We start from the raw sequence: 21,771 nt of genomic DNA on the forward strand, positions 1-21,771 counted from the left end.
ATTTTTCTGTTTCACATTATTATGAAACACTAGAGGCCCAGTGCACGAAATTCGTGCGGGGGGGGGGGGGTGTTGCGGGGGTCCCTCAGCCCGGCCTGTACCCTCTTACAGTCTGGGACCTCTAGGGGGACAGCCCCCAAGGGTCCTTAGAGCTGCAGTGGAGGCGGGGGAGGCTCCTGCCACAGCTGCTGCGCTGGCCAGCTGTGAGCCTCGCTTCTGGCTGAGCGGCGCTCCCCCTGTGGGAGCACACTGACCACCAGGGAAGCTCCTGCATTGAGTGTCTGCCCCCTGGTGGTCAGTGCGTGTCATAGCGACCGGTCATTCCGCCATTCGGTCAATTTGCATATTAGGGTTTTCTTGTATAGACAGTCCTTGGGTTATGCTGGACTCGATGTACATTGTTTCATGTTTACGTCACCATCTCCCATTTATTTATTTAAAAAAAACTTCCATGATTTCAACATATGTGCTTCATGATTTCTATTATTTATTTACTACAAGTAAAGGTCAGGAACTGTTATCTTTCTTTAAAATTTTTTTTACTGTTTCACTTCATTACTGCTGTGTATGTGCTCCATGTGAGTGACGTTGGTACTTATGTAGGTGGGTTCTAACTTATGGCGAAAATCACGTTATGTCACACCATAGAAACGGATCTCAGACGTAACCTGAGGACCTACTGTATAGAATTATAATTCCATATACTAGAAAAATCACTTGGTCTTCACTTAACTCAAAATCATATTCTTCTTAAAATTACCTCTATTCTTTTCCTTTAATATTAGTCCCCAATATTCAAAAACAGTAAATACTTGGCACCACAAAAAATAAATACAAATGTAAATTCTAATCCAAGAGTCAAGTGACAGTATTCAATTACAATTCAGATGATCCAAAAACATCATTGAAACTAAAATACTACATTTTTAAATTCTAGAGCACTGTCAGACATCATTTGAAAACTATGTTCATTATATAATCCTGTCTGCAAATAAATAGTGAAGGATTTCCATGATCTGATAACCCATAGTTATCAGGAAGAACTTTCCAAAGATATCTGTGGAACCATCTTCCAGGAAAGTTAAAAATAAATCATATTCATCTGTCCAAATTAATTTCAGGGGTGATAAAAATGATAGAGTCCAGAAGTTGATTTTATTATTACTGTTGTTATTGAAGCATGTATATACTAGTATTGTTTAACATTGTTTCAAAGAGCAGCAAGATGACTTTAAAGGCCAAAAAACACTGCTGTTTCAGAACCCTAATACTGTTTTCTTAGAAACTAAGTTAAGGAGTTGCTAAAAGTATACTAGCCTGGGAGTTTGAAAACCTACTTTTTTGTTGTTAATCCTCACCCGAGGATATTTTTCCAATGATTTTAGAGAGAGAGTGGAAGTCAGGAGGAGAAAGAAACGTTGATGTGAGAGAGAACTTGATTGGTTGCCTCAAACCAGAGCCGAGGATCGATGGTCTATCCACTGACCAAACAGGCTAGGGTGGAAACCTACATTTTAATTCTTACTAGCTTCATAACCCTTTATCTTATTCTCAACCTCCTCATTTGTCAAAAGGGCTGAATTAGATGTCTTTTTAAGACCTGTTTGCTATAAATTTCAATCCCTAAGATTAGCATTGTAAGGATTCAATCAAACTAGAGGCCTGGTGCATGGATTTGTGCACCGGTGGGGTTCGTCGGCCTGGCCTGCGGGGATCAAGCCAAAACCAGCTGTCCTACGTCTCCTGAGGGATCCTGGATTGCAAGAACAGTGTAGAGTGTGAGAGAATTATATGTAATAGTTTTCTGATGAGAAAAACTGATTTTAAAAAATCACTTAAAATTTTTAAGTAAAATTATAATTAAAAGAACTCACATAAAGGTATATGTAGCAGACAGGGATATGCTTCCCCTGTAGAAATAAAGGATTTATTTCCGCTGCTGGGAGCGCTGTTGGAAAACAGTTTTCACCTGTCGGGCCCTTTCAGGAATGCTTCAGCTCACGACAGCTGCCTGCCCAAGTGGCCTTCATTGAATGACTGATCAAAACAGATCCATAAGGGCCCAGCACCTTGCCACAACTTTGGACAACTCTCAAGTTTATCCCAGTTTCGAGTTCCTTATAAAGTCAATTGGCTTTTTTGATACTACTTTACAGCCCAATTTATCCCTCTGCTTCCTTTCCATTCCTTCTACAGATGTTGTCCTAAGAACATTCCCTAATAAACTTCTGAGATGCTAATCACCATCTCAGTTAGCTCTTCCAACTAGCAGCCACTGGTGATGGGAATGGTTCAAGAAAGCAGGCTCTAACACAGGGGTTCTCAACCTTCCTAATGCCACGACCCTTTAATACAGTTCCTCATGCTGTGGTGACCCCCAATTTCATGTTACAAATTGAACATAATTAAAGCATAGTGATTAATCGCAAAAACAGTATGTAATTATATATGTGTTTTCCGATGGTCTTAGGCGACCCCTGTGAAAGGGTCGTTCGACCTCCAAAGGGGTCGCGACCCACAGGTTGAGAACCGCTGCTCTAACATGCCGTTTTGGAGTTCACTATCTACTTGGCAAAGAATCCCATGGTGGTGAATAGAGCCCCTAGCACAAAGTGGCAGTGCAATTGTTAAAACTTTCACTATTGGTAAACTAGATAGTTTTCAGTGGAAGGGAATATACAAGTTGGCAAACTCTTTAAAAGGATCACATAGTATTTCATATTCTTCTTTGTTGTTTTTTGTTTTACAACTCTTTAAAAATGGGACATTACAAAAACAGGCATGCCTTGGACTGGATTTGGTCTGCAAATCATAGTGTGCCAACCCGTGCACTAGAAGTCCAATGTATCTGGCATTTGAGAAATATTAGGACCATAAAATTGGTTTGTTGTTGCCAAAGGCAATTGACCCTTTGGAAAATATAAGAAGTGAAATGAATAATCCTATATAATAAAAGTCTAATATGCAAATTGTCCCCTTGACAGGGAGCTCAACTGCTCGCTATGAGGTGCGCTCACCACCAGGGAGTGATGCAGAACATGACAGGTGTTGATGACGTGGTGCTGGCAGCGGACAGCAGTGGAGGCGCTGCCTGCCCCAATGGGCCCCGGTGAGAGCGGGACCACAGTGGGATGGTGGAGCAGGTGAGCAGGCAGCTCCAGGTCAAGGCGGGTGTGAGCCAGGCCCAATCGCCCCACAGATGGCGACCAGCAGTGGTGGCAGCAGGGCCGCTGCCCAGCTACCAGGTGCTGCAGGAACCAGGCAGGGGCCCGATGACTCAGGCGAAGAGGGGCATGCGGCGGCCCAGGTGCTGCCCAGGGCCCGGAGGTCAGCTGGGACCTGCCCTTCCACGCCAGACACTCACACTTCGATCACAGGCCAGCCCTAGGGACGGCACCCATGCACGAATTTCGTGCACCAGGCCTCTAGTAGAGAAGTAAAAGCCAAGTGTGAAAGCCAGAGGTTCTTTGGTAAGGAAGACACTCATCTCTAGCAGCAGAAGGCCACAAAGGACCAGGAGTGGTAGAGCTCCAAAGAAAGTTAAACTCTATACAGATCTGCTATGCTAAGGCACCGATGGGAAAAGGGGAAAAAATGGAACCCTGAAAAAGGGACGGGGCATGGGTTGATTAACTGAAAATCCGTAATCCCCAGGTTCCCTTGAGCCATCTCACTTGGAGAACAAACCCACATATCCTTATTAACTGCTAATTGTTGCTCTCATCAGCTAGAATAACAGAGTACAGACCTCTGAAATTCTCTCCTTCATGAAAGTAATGAGAACACTGGCAAATGTTGTAAGAATGAACTTTTTCAGAACTCTGGAAATTACAAAGGACTGCAGCAATCTGGGGAGTGTTTATTCAACAAATATGGCCGAATCTCAGGAAAAACAGCAAGCTTTGTGGTGTTTTTATTTGTCCTATTCCCATCTACCCTTTCCCAGTTCCACAAAGCCATGAAACCAACAGCCTGCAATCATAGTGGAAAATCACCAGCCACTAGAAGGAACAGAAGAGGGTTGGAGTTCCTTACAAGTCCCATTCACAGAAAACTGTCATTACTTGCAATGTCTGGTGGCTCTCTGGAAAACTCTAGTACCAAACTGTCTTTATTTGGCTAACTCAGCTCATTCAGTGCAAACAGCATGTTATGTTTTGTTTTGTTTTTGGTCTGGGAGTGGAGTGCCTTTGGTGAAAAACAATCACAGGCAATTGTCAAACATTGTGACTGCCTGTGGTGATGGACAATATTTGGGGGGAAACAATAGGATAATAAAAAAAAAAGTTTACAAGAAAAAACTGGGGAATGAGATATCCATGGAGACTCTCTGGGAAGCTCCAAGGTATTCCTGAAAAACCAAAAGGCCACAAACAGGCATATCCTATGCACATGCTTAGAAAATATCTGAGAAGGCCCTAAACCAGCCGTGAGCAAACTACGGCCCACGGGCCGGATCCGGCAGTTTGAAATGAAATTAAAAAAAAAAAAAAAAAAGACCGTACCCTTTTATGTAATGATGTTTACTTTGAATTTATATTAGTTCATACAAACACTCCATCCATGCTTTTGTTCCGGCCCTCCGGTCCAGTTTAAGAACCCATTGTGGCCCTCGAGTCAAAAAGTTTGCCCACCCCTGCCTAAACTCTTACTTCTGGCTAACTTTTAGGCTCAGAACAAGTAGGAAAAGAGAGCTATGACAGTTACTAACTGTCTGGCTGTGTCTTGAAGGCATGTCCCAACACACATATGGAGACCCACACCCTGAAAAGCTTACATGTTCCAGGTATCCAAGGAAATGTCTACCTACTCATTAGCTTAACCAGTAAGCTAACTGAACGGAAACTTCAGTAAACACATAGAACAACAAAAACTACATATTTTATGGTATTAATTCCAAAAACTCACTAAATAAACAATAACAACAAATAGCAAAAATAAACAATCCTGAGGAGAAGGGAGAATTCAATTTCTACAGTTGCCACATTATTTAAAATATCTAGTTTTCAACAAAAAATTATGAAGCATGAAAACAAAATATGGGAGAGGGGGAAAGGGGAGTCAATATAAACTGCCCCCGAGGAAGGCCAACACTGAATTTACTAGATTAAGACATTTAAGTCAACTATTTTAAATATGTAAAAACAACTAAAGGAAACTATGTTTAAAGGAGAGTGTAAGAATGATGTCTCACCAAAGTGAGAATATCAATAGAGACAAAAATTATTTTTTAAAAGGATCAAAAAGAAATTATAGAATTTGAGAAATATACTAACTAAAATGAAAAATTCAATAGAGGGGCAACAGTAGATATGCACACAGAAAAAACAATCAGCACAGACAGTATAAATATATTTGTTTTTAACTTTTTCTTCTATCTGATTTAAAAGACAACATTAAGCAGTAATTGAAAAATGTTAATGAGTGTACAATAAAGATGCAATTTGCAGGATAACACAAAGGATGGAAAAGGAAATGAAGCTTTATAGAAATAGTTTTTGTATACTATTGTATTAAAGTGCTATTAATCTAAACTAGAGAAAATGTTAACTATAATCCTCGGGACAACCATAAAGAAAAGAACTAAAAAAATTGCAGTGAAAGAAAAACAAGGAAGTTAAAATGATATACTGAAAATATCTATTTAACATAAAAGAAGGCAATAATGAAAGGAGGAACAAAAGGTATCTAATCTTTAGTAGTGAGGTCTTCTCCAGGGACCCTGTTTAAATAATCTTACACACAAATCTGGGGGAGAACCAAAATGGCGGCATAGGTTAACGCCGGAGTTTGCTGCTTTGAACAACTACTTCAAAAGTAAAACTAAAAGACAGAAGGGACATCACCCAGAACCACAGGAACGCTGGCTGAGTGAAAGTCCTACAACTAGGAGGAAAGAGAAACGCATACGGACACTCAGAGGAGGCGCAGTGCTTAAGTCAAATTCTGAGGTGCGGAGTGCCCGGAGCGGGCTGGCGGCGGAGGGCGCGGTTGGCGTTTTCAATCGGGAGGGAGTCGCAGACTCTGAGCTCCAGATACAGGCGAGTCTTTAGGGACCCAGACTCAAACGGGAGAAGCGGGACTGTCTGGCTTCGGTCAGAGCGAGTGCAGCTTTCTCTCCGAGCTTTGCAGCGGGTGCTGGGACTCAGAGAGGCAGAGCCCCTGGGGACAGGACTGAGAGCCGCCATAACTGCTCTCTCCGGCCCACCCTGTTGATCCTGTGCGACCCACACTACCCAAGCCCTGCACAGAGGCATTTGCCGGATAGCCTCAGGCAAAGGCTAGATTAGCACCTCCCTAGAGGACAGAAGTTCTCTCACTGCTGACACAGCTGATTCTCATAGCCACTTGGCCTGGAGGTCAAACCCTCCCTGGTATTAGGTACAACAATCAAGGTTTAACTATAAGACTGCGAACAAAGACCACTAGGGGGTGCACCAAGGAAGCATAACAAAATGCGGAGGCAAAGAAACAGGACAAAATTGTCAAAGGAAGATACAGAGTTCAGAACCACACTTTTAGGGTCTCTCAAGAACTGTTTAGAAGCCGCCGATAAACTTAATGAGATCTACAAGAAAACTAATGAGACCCTTGATGTTATATTGGGGAACCAACTAGAAATTAAGCATACACGGACTGAAATAACGAATATTATACAGACTCCCGACAGCAGACCAGAGGAGCGCAAGAATCAAGTCAATGATTTGAAATGCGAGGAAGCAAAAAACACCCAACGGGAAAAGCAAAATGAAAAAAGAATCCAAAAATGCGAGGATAGTGTAAGGAGCCTCTGGGACAGCTTCAAACGTACCAACATCAGAATTATAGGGGTGCCAGAAGATGAGAGAGAGCAAGATATTGAAAACCTATTTGAAGAAATAATGACAGAAAACTTCCCCCACCTGGTGAAAGAAATGGACTTACAGGTCCAAGAAGCGCGGAGAACCCCAAACAAAAGGAATCCAAAGAGGACCACACCAAGACACATCATAATTAAAATGCCAAGAGCAAAAGACAAAGAGAGAATCTTAAAAGCAGCAAGAGAAAGAAACCCAGTTACCTACAAGGGAATACCCATACGACTGTCAGCTGATTTCTCAACAGAAACTTTGCAGGCCAGAAGGGAATGGCAAGAAATATTCAAAGTGATGAATACCAAGAACCTACAACCAAGATTACTTTATCCAGCAAAGCTATCATTCAGAATTGAAGGTCAGATAAAGAGCTTCACAGATAAGGAAAAGCTAAAGGAGTTCATCACCACCAAACCAGGATTATATGAAATGCTGAAAGGTATCCTTTAAGAAGAGGAAGAGGAAGAGGAAGAAAAAGGTAAAGATACAAATTATGAACAACAAATATGCATCTATCAACAAGTGAATCTAAGAATCAAGTGAATAAATAATCTGATGAACAGAATGAACTGGTGATTATAATAGAATCAGGGACATAGAAAGGGAATGGACTGACTATTCTTGGGGGGGAAAGGGGTGTGGGAGATTCGGGAAGAGACTGGACAAAAATCGTGCACCTATGGATGAGGACAGTGGGTGGGGAGTGAGGGCGGAGGGTGGGGCGGGAACTGGGAGGAGGGGAATTATGGGGGGGAAAAAAGAGGAACAAATGTAATAATCTGAACAATAAAGATTTAATTTAAAAAAATAAAAATAAAAAAATAAAACAAACAAACAAAAAAATAAATAAATAAATAATCTTACACACAAATCTATTCCTTATCTATTATCCTTCTCTGCTTTCCTGTTCTCTATAGCATTTATCACCATCTGAAAAACTTTATTTTCTTTCTCTATCCACTAGAACTTAAGCTGTAAGAGGGCAGAAGCTTTATTTTGTTTCTAGTTTTACTAGAGTCCTGGCCTTTGGGGATTGGCCGAAACCTGCAGGCCTACATCCCCGGAGAGGAGCCGGAGCCTGGGCCAGTGCGACTTCGCTCCTGCTCATCCTGAGCCTGCTGTGCCTGCTGACGCCACTGCCACCACGTGGTAGGCTCACTGGGCTCCGCTGGGTGTCTGAGCGGCGATACTGGCGCGCCCATGACCTAGAAGCAGCCGACGGCTTGAAGTCAGTACAGATGCCAGTCCCCATCCCCGTCCAGGTCGGGGTCCAGATGGGAGACGGGCGCACAGGGGGAGTGTCCACGGGAGAGGCTCTCAACACCCACAGCTGCTATCGCCAGCCATGAGGCCGCAGGCTGGTGCCCGTTGGTCAGTTGAGTGGCCTTTCCGCTGTGGGAGCACACTGACCACCAGGGGGCAGCTCATACGTTGAGCATCTGCCCCCTGGTGATCAGTGCATGTCATAGCTACCAGCCAACCAGTCACTTAGGAGATTAGCACCGCCCTAGAAATCCAGCACAGAAGCTCTCCCACTGCAGACACAGCTGACTCTCATAGCCAGTTAGCCTGGAGGTCAAATCACCCCCGGTATTGCCGACAACAATCAAGGCTTAATTACAACAAGACTGCGCACAACGACCACTAGGGGGTGCACCAAGAAAGCATAAAAAATGCGGAGAAAAAGAAACAGGACAAAATTGTCCATGGAGGACATAGAGTTCAGAACCACACTTTTAAGGTCTCTCAAGAACTGTCTAGAAGCCGCCGATAAATGTAGTGAGATCCTCAAGAAATCTAATGAGACCCTCAATGTTATGATAAAGAACCAACTAGAAATTAGGCATACACGGACTGAAATAAAGAATATTATACAGACTCCCAACAGCAGACCAGAGGAGCGCAAGAATCAAGTCAAAAATTCGAAATGCGAAGAAGCAAAAAACACCCAACTGGAAAATCAAAATGAAAAAAGAATCCGAAAATACGAAGATAGTGTAAGGAGCCTCTGGGACAGCTTCAAGCGTACCAACATCAGAATTATAGGGGTGCCAGATTGAGAGAGAGCAAGATATTGAAAACCTACTATTTGAAGAAATACTGACAGAAAACTTCCCCTGCCTGGTGAAAGAAATAGACTTAAAAGTCCAGGAAGTGCAGAGAACCCCAAACAAAAGGAATCCAAAGAGGACCACACCAAGACACATCATAATTAAAATGCCAAGAGCAAAAGACAAAGAGAGAATCTTAAAAGCAGCAAGAGAAAGAAACTCAGTTACCTACAAGGGGATACCCATACGACTGTCAGCGGATTTCTCAACAGAAACTTGGCAGGCGAGAAGGGAGTGGCAAGAAATATTCAAAGTGATGAATGCCAAGAACCTACAACCAAGATTACTTTATCCAGCAAAGCTATCATTCAGAACTGAAGGTCAGATAAAGAGCTTCACAGATAAGGAAAAGCTAAAGGAGTTCATCACCACCAAACCAGTATTATATGAAATGCTGAAAGGTATCCTTTAAGAAGAGGAAGAAGAAGAAAAAGGTAAAGATACAAATTATGAACAACAAATATGCATCTATCAACAAGTGAATCTAAGAATCAAGTGAATGAATAATCTGATGAACAGAATTATAATAGAATCAGGGACATAGAAAGGGAATGGACTGACTATTCTTGGGGGGGGGAAGGGGTGTGGGAGATACAGGAAGAGACTGGACAAAAATCGTGCACCTATGGATGAGGACAGTGGGTGGGGAGTGAGGGTGGAGGGTAGGGTGGGAACTGGAAGGAGGGGAGTTATGGGGGGGGGGGGGAAAGAGGAACAAATGTAATAATCTGAACAATAAAGATTTAATTATAAAAAAAAAGAACATAAATAAATAAATAAATAATGACATATGCTACAATATGAGTAAACCCTATAATGCTAGGGAAAAGAACCAGTCACAGAAAGACAAATACTGAAATGATTCCACTTATTTGAGGTACCTTGTCAAATTCATGGAGACAGAGAGTAGAATGGTAAGTGGTTGGCAGGGACTAGAGGGACTGGGGTATTTAAGTTTCAGTTTTACAAGATGAAAAGAGTTCTAGAGATGGACTGTGGTGATGGTTACACACTATGAACATGTATAATTAAAAGTGGTTAAGATAATTAATTTTCTTATGTATATTTTACCACATTAAAAAATTGTGGGAGAGCCCTGACCAGTTTGGCTCAGTGGATGGAGCGTCGGCCTGTGGATTGCAGGGTCTCAGGTTCGATTCCAGTCAGGGGCATGTACCTTGGTTGAGGGCACATCCCCAGTAGGGGTTGTGCAGGAGGCAGCTGATTGATGCTTCTCTCTCATTGATGTTTCTAACTCTCTATCCCTCTCCCTTCCTCTCTGTAAAAAATCAATAAAATATATTTTTAAAAATTGTGGGAGTAGAGTCAGTTATAGTATTGTTTTATGTATTAAAGCAGCATAAATGACATACCATCACTTAAAAAATTTTTTTTTCAGTCCTCACCCAAGGATATGTTTTTTTATTGATTTGAGAAAGACAGAGAGAGAGAGAAACATCAATGTGAGAAAGAAACATCAATCAGCTGCTTCCTACACATGCCCCAACCAGGGATCTATCCCACAACCTGGGTATGATCCCTGACTGGGAATCGAACCCACAACCTTTTGGTGTACAGGACGATGCTCCAGCCAACTGAACCACCCAGCCAGGGCAACATACTGATACTTTTAAAGAAAAAAAACAAACACTTTTCTCTTTAGAGGTTGAATTTAAATCAAAAGAAATTTGTACTATATGTCATGTTTGTTTATACCAGATAGCCCAGATAGCACAACAAAAGCTAAAGTTTTGAGATACCCACTGGCTTAGAGGAGGAGACTTAAAAAACAAAACAAACAAACAAAAAACTGAACCTGGTATACAAAAAATGGGATTTAAAGATACCAGCAAAGGTGAAAACATCAACATAGAACATAAGGACACTGCAAACCAGAAAAATAGAGTATGCCTAAAAGGAACAACTAAAGGAAAGCCAAGGACCTGAAGTTTATGTTAGCCTGGTAAGGTGAAAATGATAAGAATCTAGGGAGAAAGTGATCATATACTAATGGAAGATATAAGAAAGAGAACTGTGGAAAGAACTGACAGAAAACTTGAAGAAAACCAGACTCCAAAGAGTTCAGCAGGTATAGAATATTATCCTGCAGATTGGCTCAATATACTAGTAAAATGGAGCAAAGATGATAAAATATTTCCATATACCTCTTTTTTAAAAATTACAGTTATGGACATCATAGGAAGTTATCTGGAGAATCCAGAATTATAAGCTAAGAGAACCCATTATAAACAAAGCTTTAAGAAAACTAATTTATGGCAAGGCTAAAGCAGATTAAAAGTCACTCAATTTTTAATGGAAATGAAAGTGAGTTTTAAGAAAAGGTTGTTTACTTTTTAAAAGCTATATTTTTATTGATTTCAGAGAGGAAGGAAGAGGGATATAGAAACATCAATGATGAGGATCGAGCGCGCAACACAGACATGTGCCCTTGACAGGAATTGAACCTAGGGACCCTTCAGTCCGCAGGCTGACGCCTCTATCCACTGAGCCAAACCGGCTAAGGCAAGAAAACGTTGCTTAAAAAGCTCATAGCTACCAAACAGATAGTCAATGTCACCAATATTTGAGGAAAGCATTAGGTAAGAAAGAAGAGAAGCAAAACAAAAAAGAAATTCAAAGGAAACCGACAATTCAGGGAAAGAAAACTTCAACAACAAAAATCCCACCATGCTAAAAAAAAAAAAAAAAAAATATCTTTCTTTTAAAAGTTCAAGCAAGAAAATGTTTTTGCAAATTTAATAGGATTGAAAAGTATAGTTGAAGAAAATAAACCAAAAAGAGAAGGAAAAACAGGAGATAGAAGTAAAACTTTTATATCAGCAGGTCCATCATGAAATGCTCTAAGGCAGCAGTTCTCAACCTGTGGGTCGCGACCCCTTTGGGGGTCGAATGACCCTTTCACAGGGGTCAACCTAAGACCATCGGAAAACACATATATAATTACATACTGTTTTTGTGGTTAATCACTATGCTTTAATTATGTTCAATTTGTAACAATGAAAATACATCCTGCATATCAGATATTTACATTACGATTAATAACAGTAGCAAAATTACAGTTATGAAGTAGCAACGAAAATAATTTTATGGTTGGGGGTCACCACAACATGAGGAACTGTATTAAAGGGTCATGGCATTAGGAAGGTTGAGAACCACTGCTCTAAGGACTTGGTATTACAATAATGCTTCTCAAAAAAAGATTAGTACTGCCTCCCCCTAGGGCAGTGATGGCGAACCTTTTGAGCTCGGCATGTCAGCATTTTGAAAAACCCTAACTTAACTCTGGTGCCGTGTCACATATAGAAATTTTTTGATATTTGCAACCATAGTAAAACAAAGACTTATATTTTTGATATTTATTTTATATATTTAAATGCCATTTAACAAAGAAAAATCAACCAAAAAATGAGTTCACGTGTCACCTCTCACACGCGTGTCATAGGTTCGCCATCACTGCCCTAGGGTGATGTTTGAAATGTCTGGGACATTTCTAAATGTTTCAATAATTAATGACTTATACTGGCATTTAATGCCCAGAAGCCAGGATACTCAAAACCCTGCAAGCACAATACAGGCCACCACAAAAATGGTACTACCTAAATGCATACAGTACCCTCTAGTGAGAGATACCAGACTACGGAGTAAAAGAATTCTTTCAGTGCCTAACAATATGCATTTTCATAAAATTTAATAAAACCACGATAAACAAAAGATACCAAAACAAATCACACATACGAGAAAAGGATCAAGAATCATAACAGCATCAAAAAGCAACACTGGAAGTCCAAAGACAAGAGAAAAGCCTTTGAAATGTTGACGGCAACTTATTTCCAGCCAAACTACCAAACAAGTGTGAGAATAAAGTAGATATTTAAAAAAGATTCAACATCATAAAATTTACCTCCTTTGCAACTTTTCTCAAGAAATTATTAGATAACATTTCTGCCAAACAAAGAATTAAGCCAAATACAGATGGGGAATAAAATCCAGTTTTTTTTAAAAAATGGAGGGGGATCATAGCTGGAAAACAGCAGACATAAATTTCATAGTAGTAACTGTATAACAGGAGAACAGCAGGGGTTTCAGAATAATTACTCTATAACAAGTCTTAAGAACGCGTCTAGATGAGAGCAAGGGAAGTAACAGCTCTGGAAGGCAAGTCTTCCCCACTTTACTCCCTCCACACAAGAGGCAAAACTGGTAGATAATGTTATGTGCTTGCCAGTTTGAAAACCCTGATGGAGTTGTAGAAACTTTTGGAAAAATAGCAACAGATGCATATAAAACTAATAAGCAAATAAAAAAGCAAATAACTCCAAGGAAAAGAAAAAATGAACAGTAAAGGGCAAGTATTCACACAATATGCTTTCAGACTCTCGGATTACTTCCATGGTCAATGTAAAAACTAACAATTTAACTAGTTTTATTACCTATATTGGAATATGGTGAAAGGAGATGTAAGAAGTGTGATAGGCCCTAGCCTGGTAGCTCAGTCGGTTAGAGTGTCACCCGGATACGCCCAAGTTGAGGATTCAGTACCCGGTCAGGGCACATATAAGCAATGAATGCATGCATGGGTGGAACAACAAATGAATATTCCTCTCTCTCAAATCAATAAATACATTTTAAAAAAGAAGTGTGATAAGTCCTCAATTGCAGAGACAAGTATCATTGTATAATTCTATTTTTTAAAAATAAGGATGGCCCTGGCTGGTGTGGCTCAGTTGGTTGAGAGTTGTCCTTTGCTCTGAAAGGTCACTGCCGGTTAGATTCCTGATCAGGACACATAAATGGGCTATAGGTTCGATCCCTGTGGGGCACATATGGAAAGCAACAGATCGACATTTTTCTCTCAAATCAATGTTTCTCTCTCCCCCTTCCTCTCTCTAAAAATAATAATTAACAAAAAGCTCATGCTTTAAAAATAATTCTTGGCCTATAGAAAGTGCTCAATAAATATTAGCTATTTATCTGAAAGCCCATTGTCAACACAGGTTTCACATCACCATTTATTTTCTTGGCATCCAGTTAATTTCTGGTTTATCACATTCTTTTTCAGAGCACTAGCTCCATGAGGTCAAGGTCCTTGCTTCATTCATCATTACATACCCAACAGCCCAGCATAAAGTAGCACTCAAATATATTCACTGAATAATTATACCAGATGAATAAAACTCAAAGACTAGATAGATAGATAGATAGATAGATAGATAGATAGATAGTATCTAGTGATGGGAAGGATAATTATACTAGGTGTACCAGTTAATAATGAGGATTTTTTTTCAATAAATGGAGTTGCACATATGTTGATATACATGCGATTTGATATGTATGCTATTTTGTTGTATTGACAGCAAGCTTCAAAACTTCATGTCAAATGTGCTGAAGGTGTTAACATCATAGATATTTTTATGCTTAAAAATGTCGAATTTCATGCCAAAAAAGAACATTTGCGGGAAATCTTAATTCATTATTTTGAAGAAAAGTGCTGCTGAAAGTTATCGTATACTTTGGGAAGCTTATGGTGCTTCATGCTATGGTGTGACACAGAATTTTAGTAATTTATGTGTGCCATGAGATGAAAAAGGTTAAAAATCGCTCGTCTAGGGATCACTAACCTAGAATTTATTGGCACACATAAATTACTAAAATTCTGTGGCACACCATAATGGTGCTTCATGCTATGGTACTTCATGAGAGAGAAACATGCTCCATCTCAAGATACTTGTGAACGCTGGTTTAAATGCTTTAAAAGTGATGATTTCGATGTGTTGGCTGTTGTCATTTTATTAATCTCTGAAATTAATAAAAATATATTTAAAAACAAACAAAAACTCAACAAAGAAAACAATTGTGCCAACCTTATTGAGATGTGTTTTAGGATTAAATGAGTAAATATTGAGGAATTAAAATGACAGCAAACAGTAAATAATAAATGTTAGCTATTAACATGGTATGGTAAGTCATAGCTGAAAATCTCATTTCAAATGAAATGTACAGTGGAAACAAGAAAAAAACCAGTACCCCAGGTAACAACAATTAGGAACAAAGAAGAAAAAGCATGGAGAAAAGTGGTTAAGTGGACCAAAGGGAAAATAGGGAATTACAGAGTAGAAATCAACGAAAATAATTTTTTGAGGAAGAAACAGTCAATAACAGAAAATGCTGGTTAAGTAAATACAGTCTGTAAGAAAGCCAAAGGATTTGGCAATTTGAAGGCCAATCATCAATAGGAAAAAACAAGCAAACAGCATTCTACAAAGTGCTCAAGTGGGTATTAAGGAATGAGTAGGGAGCAACAGGGCAAACTATAAAGCAGGATTAAGGGGTAAATGAAGGAGAAAAAAATTCTAGGTTAGTAACCCCTAGACGAACGATTTTTAACCTTTTTCATCTCTTGGCACACATAAATTACTAAAATTCTGTGGCACACCAAAAAAATTTTTTTGCCGATTCAACAAGAAAAAATAGGTATAATTTTGTTGTTGTTATTAATTCTCACCTGAGGATATTTTTTCCATTACTTTTTTAGAGGGAGTAGAAGGGAGGGAGGAAGTGGAAGGAGGGAGGAGGAGAGAAACATCAATGTAAGAGAAACATATCGATTGGTTGCCTCCAACACATGCTCCAATCAAACCTGCAACCCAAGTGCATGCCCTTGGACAGGAATCAAACCCAAGACCTTTCGGTTCATGGGCCGACACTCTAACCAGTGAGTCACACTGGCCAATGCAAAATAGGTATAATTTTGATTCATTCACACCAAACGGCTATTGTGTTGGCTGTTGTCATTTTTTTCCATTTGACAATCTAAGGGAAAAGAGGTCAGTTGCCCCTGACTAAGTAGTCAGGTATTGCATGTTTTACTTTTAGTTTTTAAATATATTTTTATTGATTTCAGAGAGGGAGATAGAAACATCAATGCTGAGAGAGAATCATTGATCGGCTGCCTCCTGCACGCTCCCTACTGTAGGATCAAGCATGCAACCTGGGCATGTGCCCTGACCGGAAATCGAACCATGACTTTCTGGTTCATAAATTGACGTTCAACCACTTGGCCACACTGGCCGGGCATGGTATTGCATGTTTTAAAAATTCTTGAGGTACATCAACTGAAAATCACTACCCTAGACTTTTGGTTTCCAAAGCTTTCAAAAAGAAACAGGGAGAATGACATAGGCTGTAGACTCTTAATCCTATCGAGTAAAATATTTTTTACTCTATTGTCACCATCATTTGAAATAGGAAACTACATTACAGTATTTCATAGTAGAATCATAAAAATGCTGTACTAGAAAAGGCACCGGAACTTCCAAATCATCATTCTTGACTACCCTAAGAAAATGCTGACAATAAAAGGAAGAGTGCAGGGGAAACAAAGTTCTTCCCCCTTTAATTAAAAATGAAGAATTAAAAAAAAGTGAGAAGAAATCAAGTTACATGTGAGAAAAATATGTCTGATAGGGTAAGATTGTTAGGTAGCAATATCTGTCGTGTTATGACAAGTCTATATGCCAGTGTGTGCAAACACAAACACTAATTAAAATTTTTATATTTGCTGAAGAATTAGCAGTTTTAGAATACAAATTCCTGGACTATATTTTCTGTGTATTTTCTATGTCATATTTTTATAGTCGACAAACAGCATTTTATATATACCATAAGTGAATTTTTTATTACATACTAACTATAGAAACATATAAGGACATGTTTGCAATATACATGAACTACACTTGCTACATCATGGGAGCTCAAAAGAACTTTTTGAAATGTACTGAAGTGATGCCATGTGATGGTAGACAAAGAATTACAGGACAGACTCCATTTCTATGAAAAAATGCTAAGATGACCATATAATACAGTGGTTACAAGAGTGGTAATAAGAACATAGGCTTTGAATTCAGACAAACCTGGGTTCAAGTGTCAACTGTAACACTTTATAGCTGGGTGACCTTGCAGTTATTTAACCTAAATTTGTCTCATCTGTAAAACAGGAATGGTACGTCCGTAAGATTGTAATGCTGATTAAAGGGCAGTTATTATTTTTATACTAGAGGCCTGGTACACGAATTCATGCACCAGTGGGGTCCCTCAGCCTGCCCTGTGGGATTGGGCCGAAACCAGCTCTCTGACATCCCCCAAGGGGTCCCGAATTGCAAGAGGAGGCAGGCCAGGCCAAGCCAAGGGACCCCACCGGTGCACAAATCAGGGCCAGGGAGGGACACAGGAGGTTGGCCAGCTGGGGAAGGACTGCGGGAGGGTTTCAGGGAGTGTCTGGCCCGTCTTGCTCAGTCCCAATTGGCCGGACCCCAGCAGCAAGCTAACCTACTGGTTGGAGTGTCTGCCCCCTGGTGGTCAGTGCATATCATTAGCATATTACGCTTTGATTGGTTGAATGGCCGACAGGTCAACCAGGCACTTAGCATATTAGGCTTTTATTATATAGGATAACATGAATTGCCAAAATCCTACAAAGTCCATTTTTTCCAAGTCCTAGGCCAAATTTCTGGAGAATGAGGCAGAAACCTGCATTTTTTTTTTTTTAAGTTTTAAAAGTGATTCTGAATTCACTGTCCTAGAGCCTTACTAACAAATATTTTAATACGAGGTAAGGCACCCATACAAAGATAAAAAAAAGCTTTAAGACATGAACCTTTGGTTAGTTCCAAGTTTCTAAAATAGGGCTTTATCCCAAATTCTTTTTAGAAAGAAAAAAAGCATATTGAAAAATTCCAATTTAAAATCTTTCAAAGTCAAGGAATACATGATTCCATATTAAATTTTTACATTAAAATTAGGTATATCTTTGCCTCTTCATATTCATTATTGAACAGTTTCATATGTGTAAATGAACAGTGTACCCAAGACTATATACAATATGTAGGTTGTCTTATTTATCTTTCTTAAAAAAATAAGTTTAAGTTTACAGTTGAAATCCACTGATGCATCACTTAAACCCTCCCAATAAATTTTTATTCAACACAGACATTTTAAAATGTGCACAATTTTACTAAAGACTGAATGCACTTAAAGCAAATTCAACATTGCAGAAGCAAACCTGAAACCCTACTAAGTAACCCAATAAAACATTTTAGAGAAATGTATAGAATAAAAGCATCTGAACACAATCATGAACATTTTATTTCAAAAAATATCAGTATGAAATAATGAAAATCCCTGGAAAAAATTAAGAGTCTAGAAACCCTGTAGAACTTCTTCAAAATAAGCAAGCAATCAAGCAAACAAAAAGCAGAGCTTAGAATGGTTATATCAGAACTAATATGCCAACAGTAGATCAACTGAAAGCAAACAAGCAAGTAAAAGGAATCTTCCTTTAATGACTTTTCTGTTACTGTCAAGGAAAAAACTAGATGAGAAAGCAAGGACCAGGGCAGACAACACAAACCTCACTAATGTATGTATCTTACTAATTTAGACAAATGACATTTTTCTCAGCTACTTAAATTACTGAAGCTTATAAATGAGTAATGCAATTGCTAAGCTGAAAAGTGGTAGAATTCAAGCTTTTGTGCAACAGTACAAAGTTCATAAACACTATTTCAGACTGGTGAAGTATTATTTAGTGAGCCCAAGCTTCGATGCATTTACAAATGCAATTTTAAAAAATAAATGCCTATCTTCACTCACACATAATATTAAGTTTGCAACCTGGTGTGGTAGAAAGTTGTGTATCAGCAGAATTCTTATAAATCCCAGGTATTTTAAAGCAGACTATACATACAGAAGTCTTAAAAAATAGACAATGTTGACTTAAACTTTTTGAAAGTTGTATTTCTAAAAGCCCTATAATATCTCAAAGCACAATCCTAAAACACTGACTTCACTAACAGGTGTTAATCTATAGTTAATTTTTTCAAAACTTGCTAAGTGTCAAAATATATAACTACTCTTACCCTTTACCCACTTTGTAGAGTCAAATAAAAGTTTACTAGTTCAAAATCAAACCGAATATATATATATATGGATACCCATATATATTTCTTTGAGTTCACCCTTTCTAAGTTAATCCAAAATCCCTTCTTTAAACACATTTTCTTAACTATTCACCATAGGCATAAATGACGTATGTGTGAGTGAATAATACTGCTGACACTCTAAATATATATACATACCAATCTGAAGAACAGGTGCAACACTATTTAGATACATGTGTGTTTTTCCCCCCTTCTAAGCCTAAATTTGACACGGCAATGATTTAAAAATAAACACAAGTACCCCCAAATGTTGAACAATCCTTTTAACAATATGCAACCATTCTGAAATCCAAGACACAGAGACCTTAAACTACCAACATCTACCAAGACAGGTAAGCCACCCCATCCAAGTTTCACCTTAAGTAGGAAGAGTCCTGAGGATACATACATGTGCTTCACCTCTGTGAGGTAGTAAACTGAGATAAAAACATTTTACTCCCAGCTAGCATTAATTATTTTCCTCAGTCGTTTCACAAACACAACACAGATCGTCTAGGTTGGTTTTTACAGGTAAAGAAGAGGACGGAGGAGGGGGTGACCTGGTGAAGGGTACCCTACAAAAAATTCAGTACTGATATACCTCGTTTTATTGCGCTCCGCTTTATTTCTTCAGATGATGCGCGTGTTTGTTTGTTTGTTTGTTTTACAAACTGAAAGCAAGACCCTCCACCCGCAAAAAATATTGCCACTTGCTCAAATGCAGTGGTCTGGAGCCGAACCCGCCATCTCTCCAAGATACGCCTGCCTGGGAAAGGCTTGACGAGCTCGTCCCTAAACTGAGGCAGAACCGAAGGGGAATGAATCTAAGTGCATGAAGCCAGCAGCCCGGGTGGGAAGGCACTTCCAGTTGCGGGGGGAAATGAACACTGCACAGGCCAGCGACAGGCTTCAGAGCAGCCCTGGGAAGGAGGCCGGTGGTCAAGGGGCGAGCAGGTACCAACTCCAGGGGAGGGGGCCAGACGGGCCAAATGGGAAAGGGGGGTGATCCGGGAGAAGGTGGTAAAATACCCGTCCCAGGCCCTCTCCTCGGGCGCTCCATCTGCAGGGGCCACACACGAGAGCAAGTTCCGTGCTCAGCAGCCCACGCCGGACTCTCCCCCCGAGAGGCGCTCAGCCCCCGGCCCCGGCGCCCGGCAGGCCGCCTCCAGGAGCCCCCGCAGACGCCATAGTCAGAGCCAAAATGGCTGCCCCGAGGAAGCTCGCATCGCGCAGCTAGCGAGGACTGGGGAACCCAGCTTCTGCGGGGCCGGGGGAGGAGGACTCCCGGAAGAACCGTGGCTAGGACCGGCGCCACCCCCCGAGCCGCACAGGTAGGTCCCTCCGGGCTTCCCCAGGCCGCGCGGGCTCCCTCCGAGGGAAGCCCCGCTCCCACCCGCGCCGGGAGCCCCGCCGCCGTCCCGCACACCGACCCCGGCCAGGTACCTGCAGCTCGGCCCGCTCCACCTCCCAGTGCGCCCGCTCCATCTCGAACCGAGCCCACTCGTGCTGGATGTAGTGCAGGATGCCCGGGATGGTGTACTGCTGCGGCCGGGACAGCTCGGGGCCTGCCGCGGGACCCGCGCCCTCGGCGGCCGGAGGACCCCCGCTGCCCGCCGCGCCGTTGCCCCCCGGCGGAAGGCTCATGTTCCCCCCGGGTCCCTGCTGCTGCCGCGGAGGGGCCGCCATCCCCGGGCCGCCTCCACCGCCTCCCGCGAGCTCGTCCATTGTGTGTGGGGCCCCGGCCGGGGCGCCGGGTGAGACGCCGACAGCTGGGGAGAGGGCCGGGAAGGGGGGCCCCGCGCGGGCGGCCGGGCGGAGGCCGGCTGGGAGCGGGGCGGGGAGGGGATGGTTGCTGTATGCCTGCCGTGGGTCAGAGCAGGGAGCTGCCGGCCGCCGCCATTACAGTCCCTCCTCCATCTGCCCGTCTCACTCACTCACTTTAGGGAAAGGGGGGGCCGCGGCGGGAGGGGGAGGGGCAGGGTTGGGAAGGAGAGGGACGTAGGGCCGCCCCCCGCGCTGCATGCCGGGTAGGGAACGCCGCCGCCGTCGCAAGCCCGGCGGCCAAGTAGAGTCCGGCCTCACCCCACGCAGGCGCACTGAGGGCGCTGTCGTGCCGGCTCCGCCGTGGGGGGCGGGGAAGGAGCCCGGCCCCGCCCCCACGCCCGCCCCCGACTCGCTCCGGGCATCCGGCGGCGGCGGGGACCCCACGGAGGGCTGCGGGCTCCGACTCGGGAACGAGCCGGTCCCGGCTTCTCAGCGGTGTTTCCCTCGCCCGGCCAGGCCCGGGCGCCGCTCTCCAGCGAGAGCCTCCGCGACGAGCCTGCCTGGGACCCGTTTCACCTTGCGGGTCGCCCGGCGGCCGCGGTCGGATTCCGGGCGTTTCTTTCGCATTCCTGGCGTGCTTGGGGCGGCCCTCCCCGCGCGGCGGGCCTCGGCCTGTCACTCGCTCGGCTCGGGTTCTAGCGCCGGTCGGTCCCGGGGCTGTGGGGACGGTCTTTCTCTGGCAAACAGCCCAGGTCCTTGCGGGGATTCCCGGTCAGCGCTCCGAGCCCGGCTTCGGTCCCGAGTCTGTGCTCGCGGGCGCCCGTCGTAGCTGGTTCCACTTTGCTTCCCTCTTCCTAATTCCAGGATGGGTTCGGTTTGGGGTTTTGGGGAATGGAGCAGGAGCGACTCTTTATTTTTATTTTTTTTTCGTGAGAGATGGGGAGGTAATGAATCAGTGTTCAGCGGCCCTCAACCTGTGGGTCGCGACCCCTTTGGGAGTCGAACGACGAAAGGGTCGCCTAAGACCATCGGAAAACACATATATAA

At 42.2% G+C, this 21,771-nt stretch overlaps 2 protein-coding genes across 11 annotated transcripts in view; one reads left to right on the forward strand and one right to left on the reverse strand.

Annotated features, from left to right (window-relative positions):
- STRN3 (striatin 3) overlaps window positions 1-20,907 on the reverse strand; it is a 103,633-nt gene extending 82,726 nt beyond the window's left edge. Inside the window, exon 1 of one of the 3 annotated variants that reach the window (XM_059709984.1) lies at window positions 20,404-20,907. In XM_059709984.1, the coding sequence (XP_059565967.1) occupies window positions 20,404-20,685 (282 nt within the window). In that variant the 5' untranslated portion in view covers window positions 20,686-20,907. Of the gene's footprint in view, window positions 1-19,561; window positions 19,585-20,403 lie in introns of those variants that run through there. The other 2 variants (XM_059709993.1, XM_059710003.1) reach the window with 2 other exon arrangements.
- The window catches only part of AP4S1 (adaptor related protein complex 4 subunit sigma 1), a 78,437-nt gene continuing 76,416 nt past the window's right edge, over window positions 19,751-21,771 (forward strand). For 4 of the 8 annotated variants that reach the window (XM_059710099.1, XM_059710115.1, XM_059710078.1 and 1 more), the window contains exons 1-2: window positions 19,752-19,914; window positions 20,027-20,291. The gene's annotated coding sequence lies outside the window, so the exon portion shown is untranslated. Of the gene's footprint in view, window positions 19,915-19,998; window positions 20,292-21,771 lie in introns of all 8 variants that reach the window. The other 4 variants (XM_059710125.1, XM_059710071.1, XM_059710061.1 and 1 more) reach the window with 4 other exon arrangements.

Source organism: Myotis daubentonii, chromosome 1 (genome assembly GCF_963259705.1).
Source record: "Myotis daubentonii chromosome 1, mMyoDau2.1, whole genome shotgun sequence".
Taxonomy (NCBI): Eukaryota; Metazoa; Chordata; class Mammalia; order Chiroptera; family Vespertilionidae; genus Myotis; species Myotis daubentonii.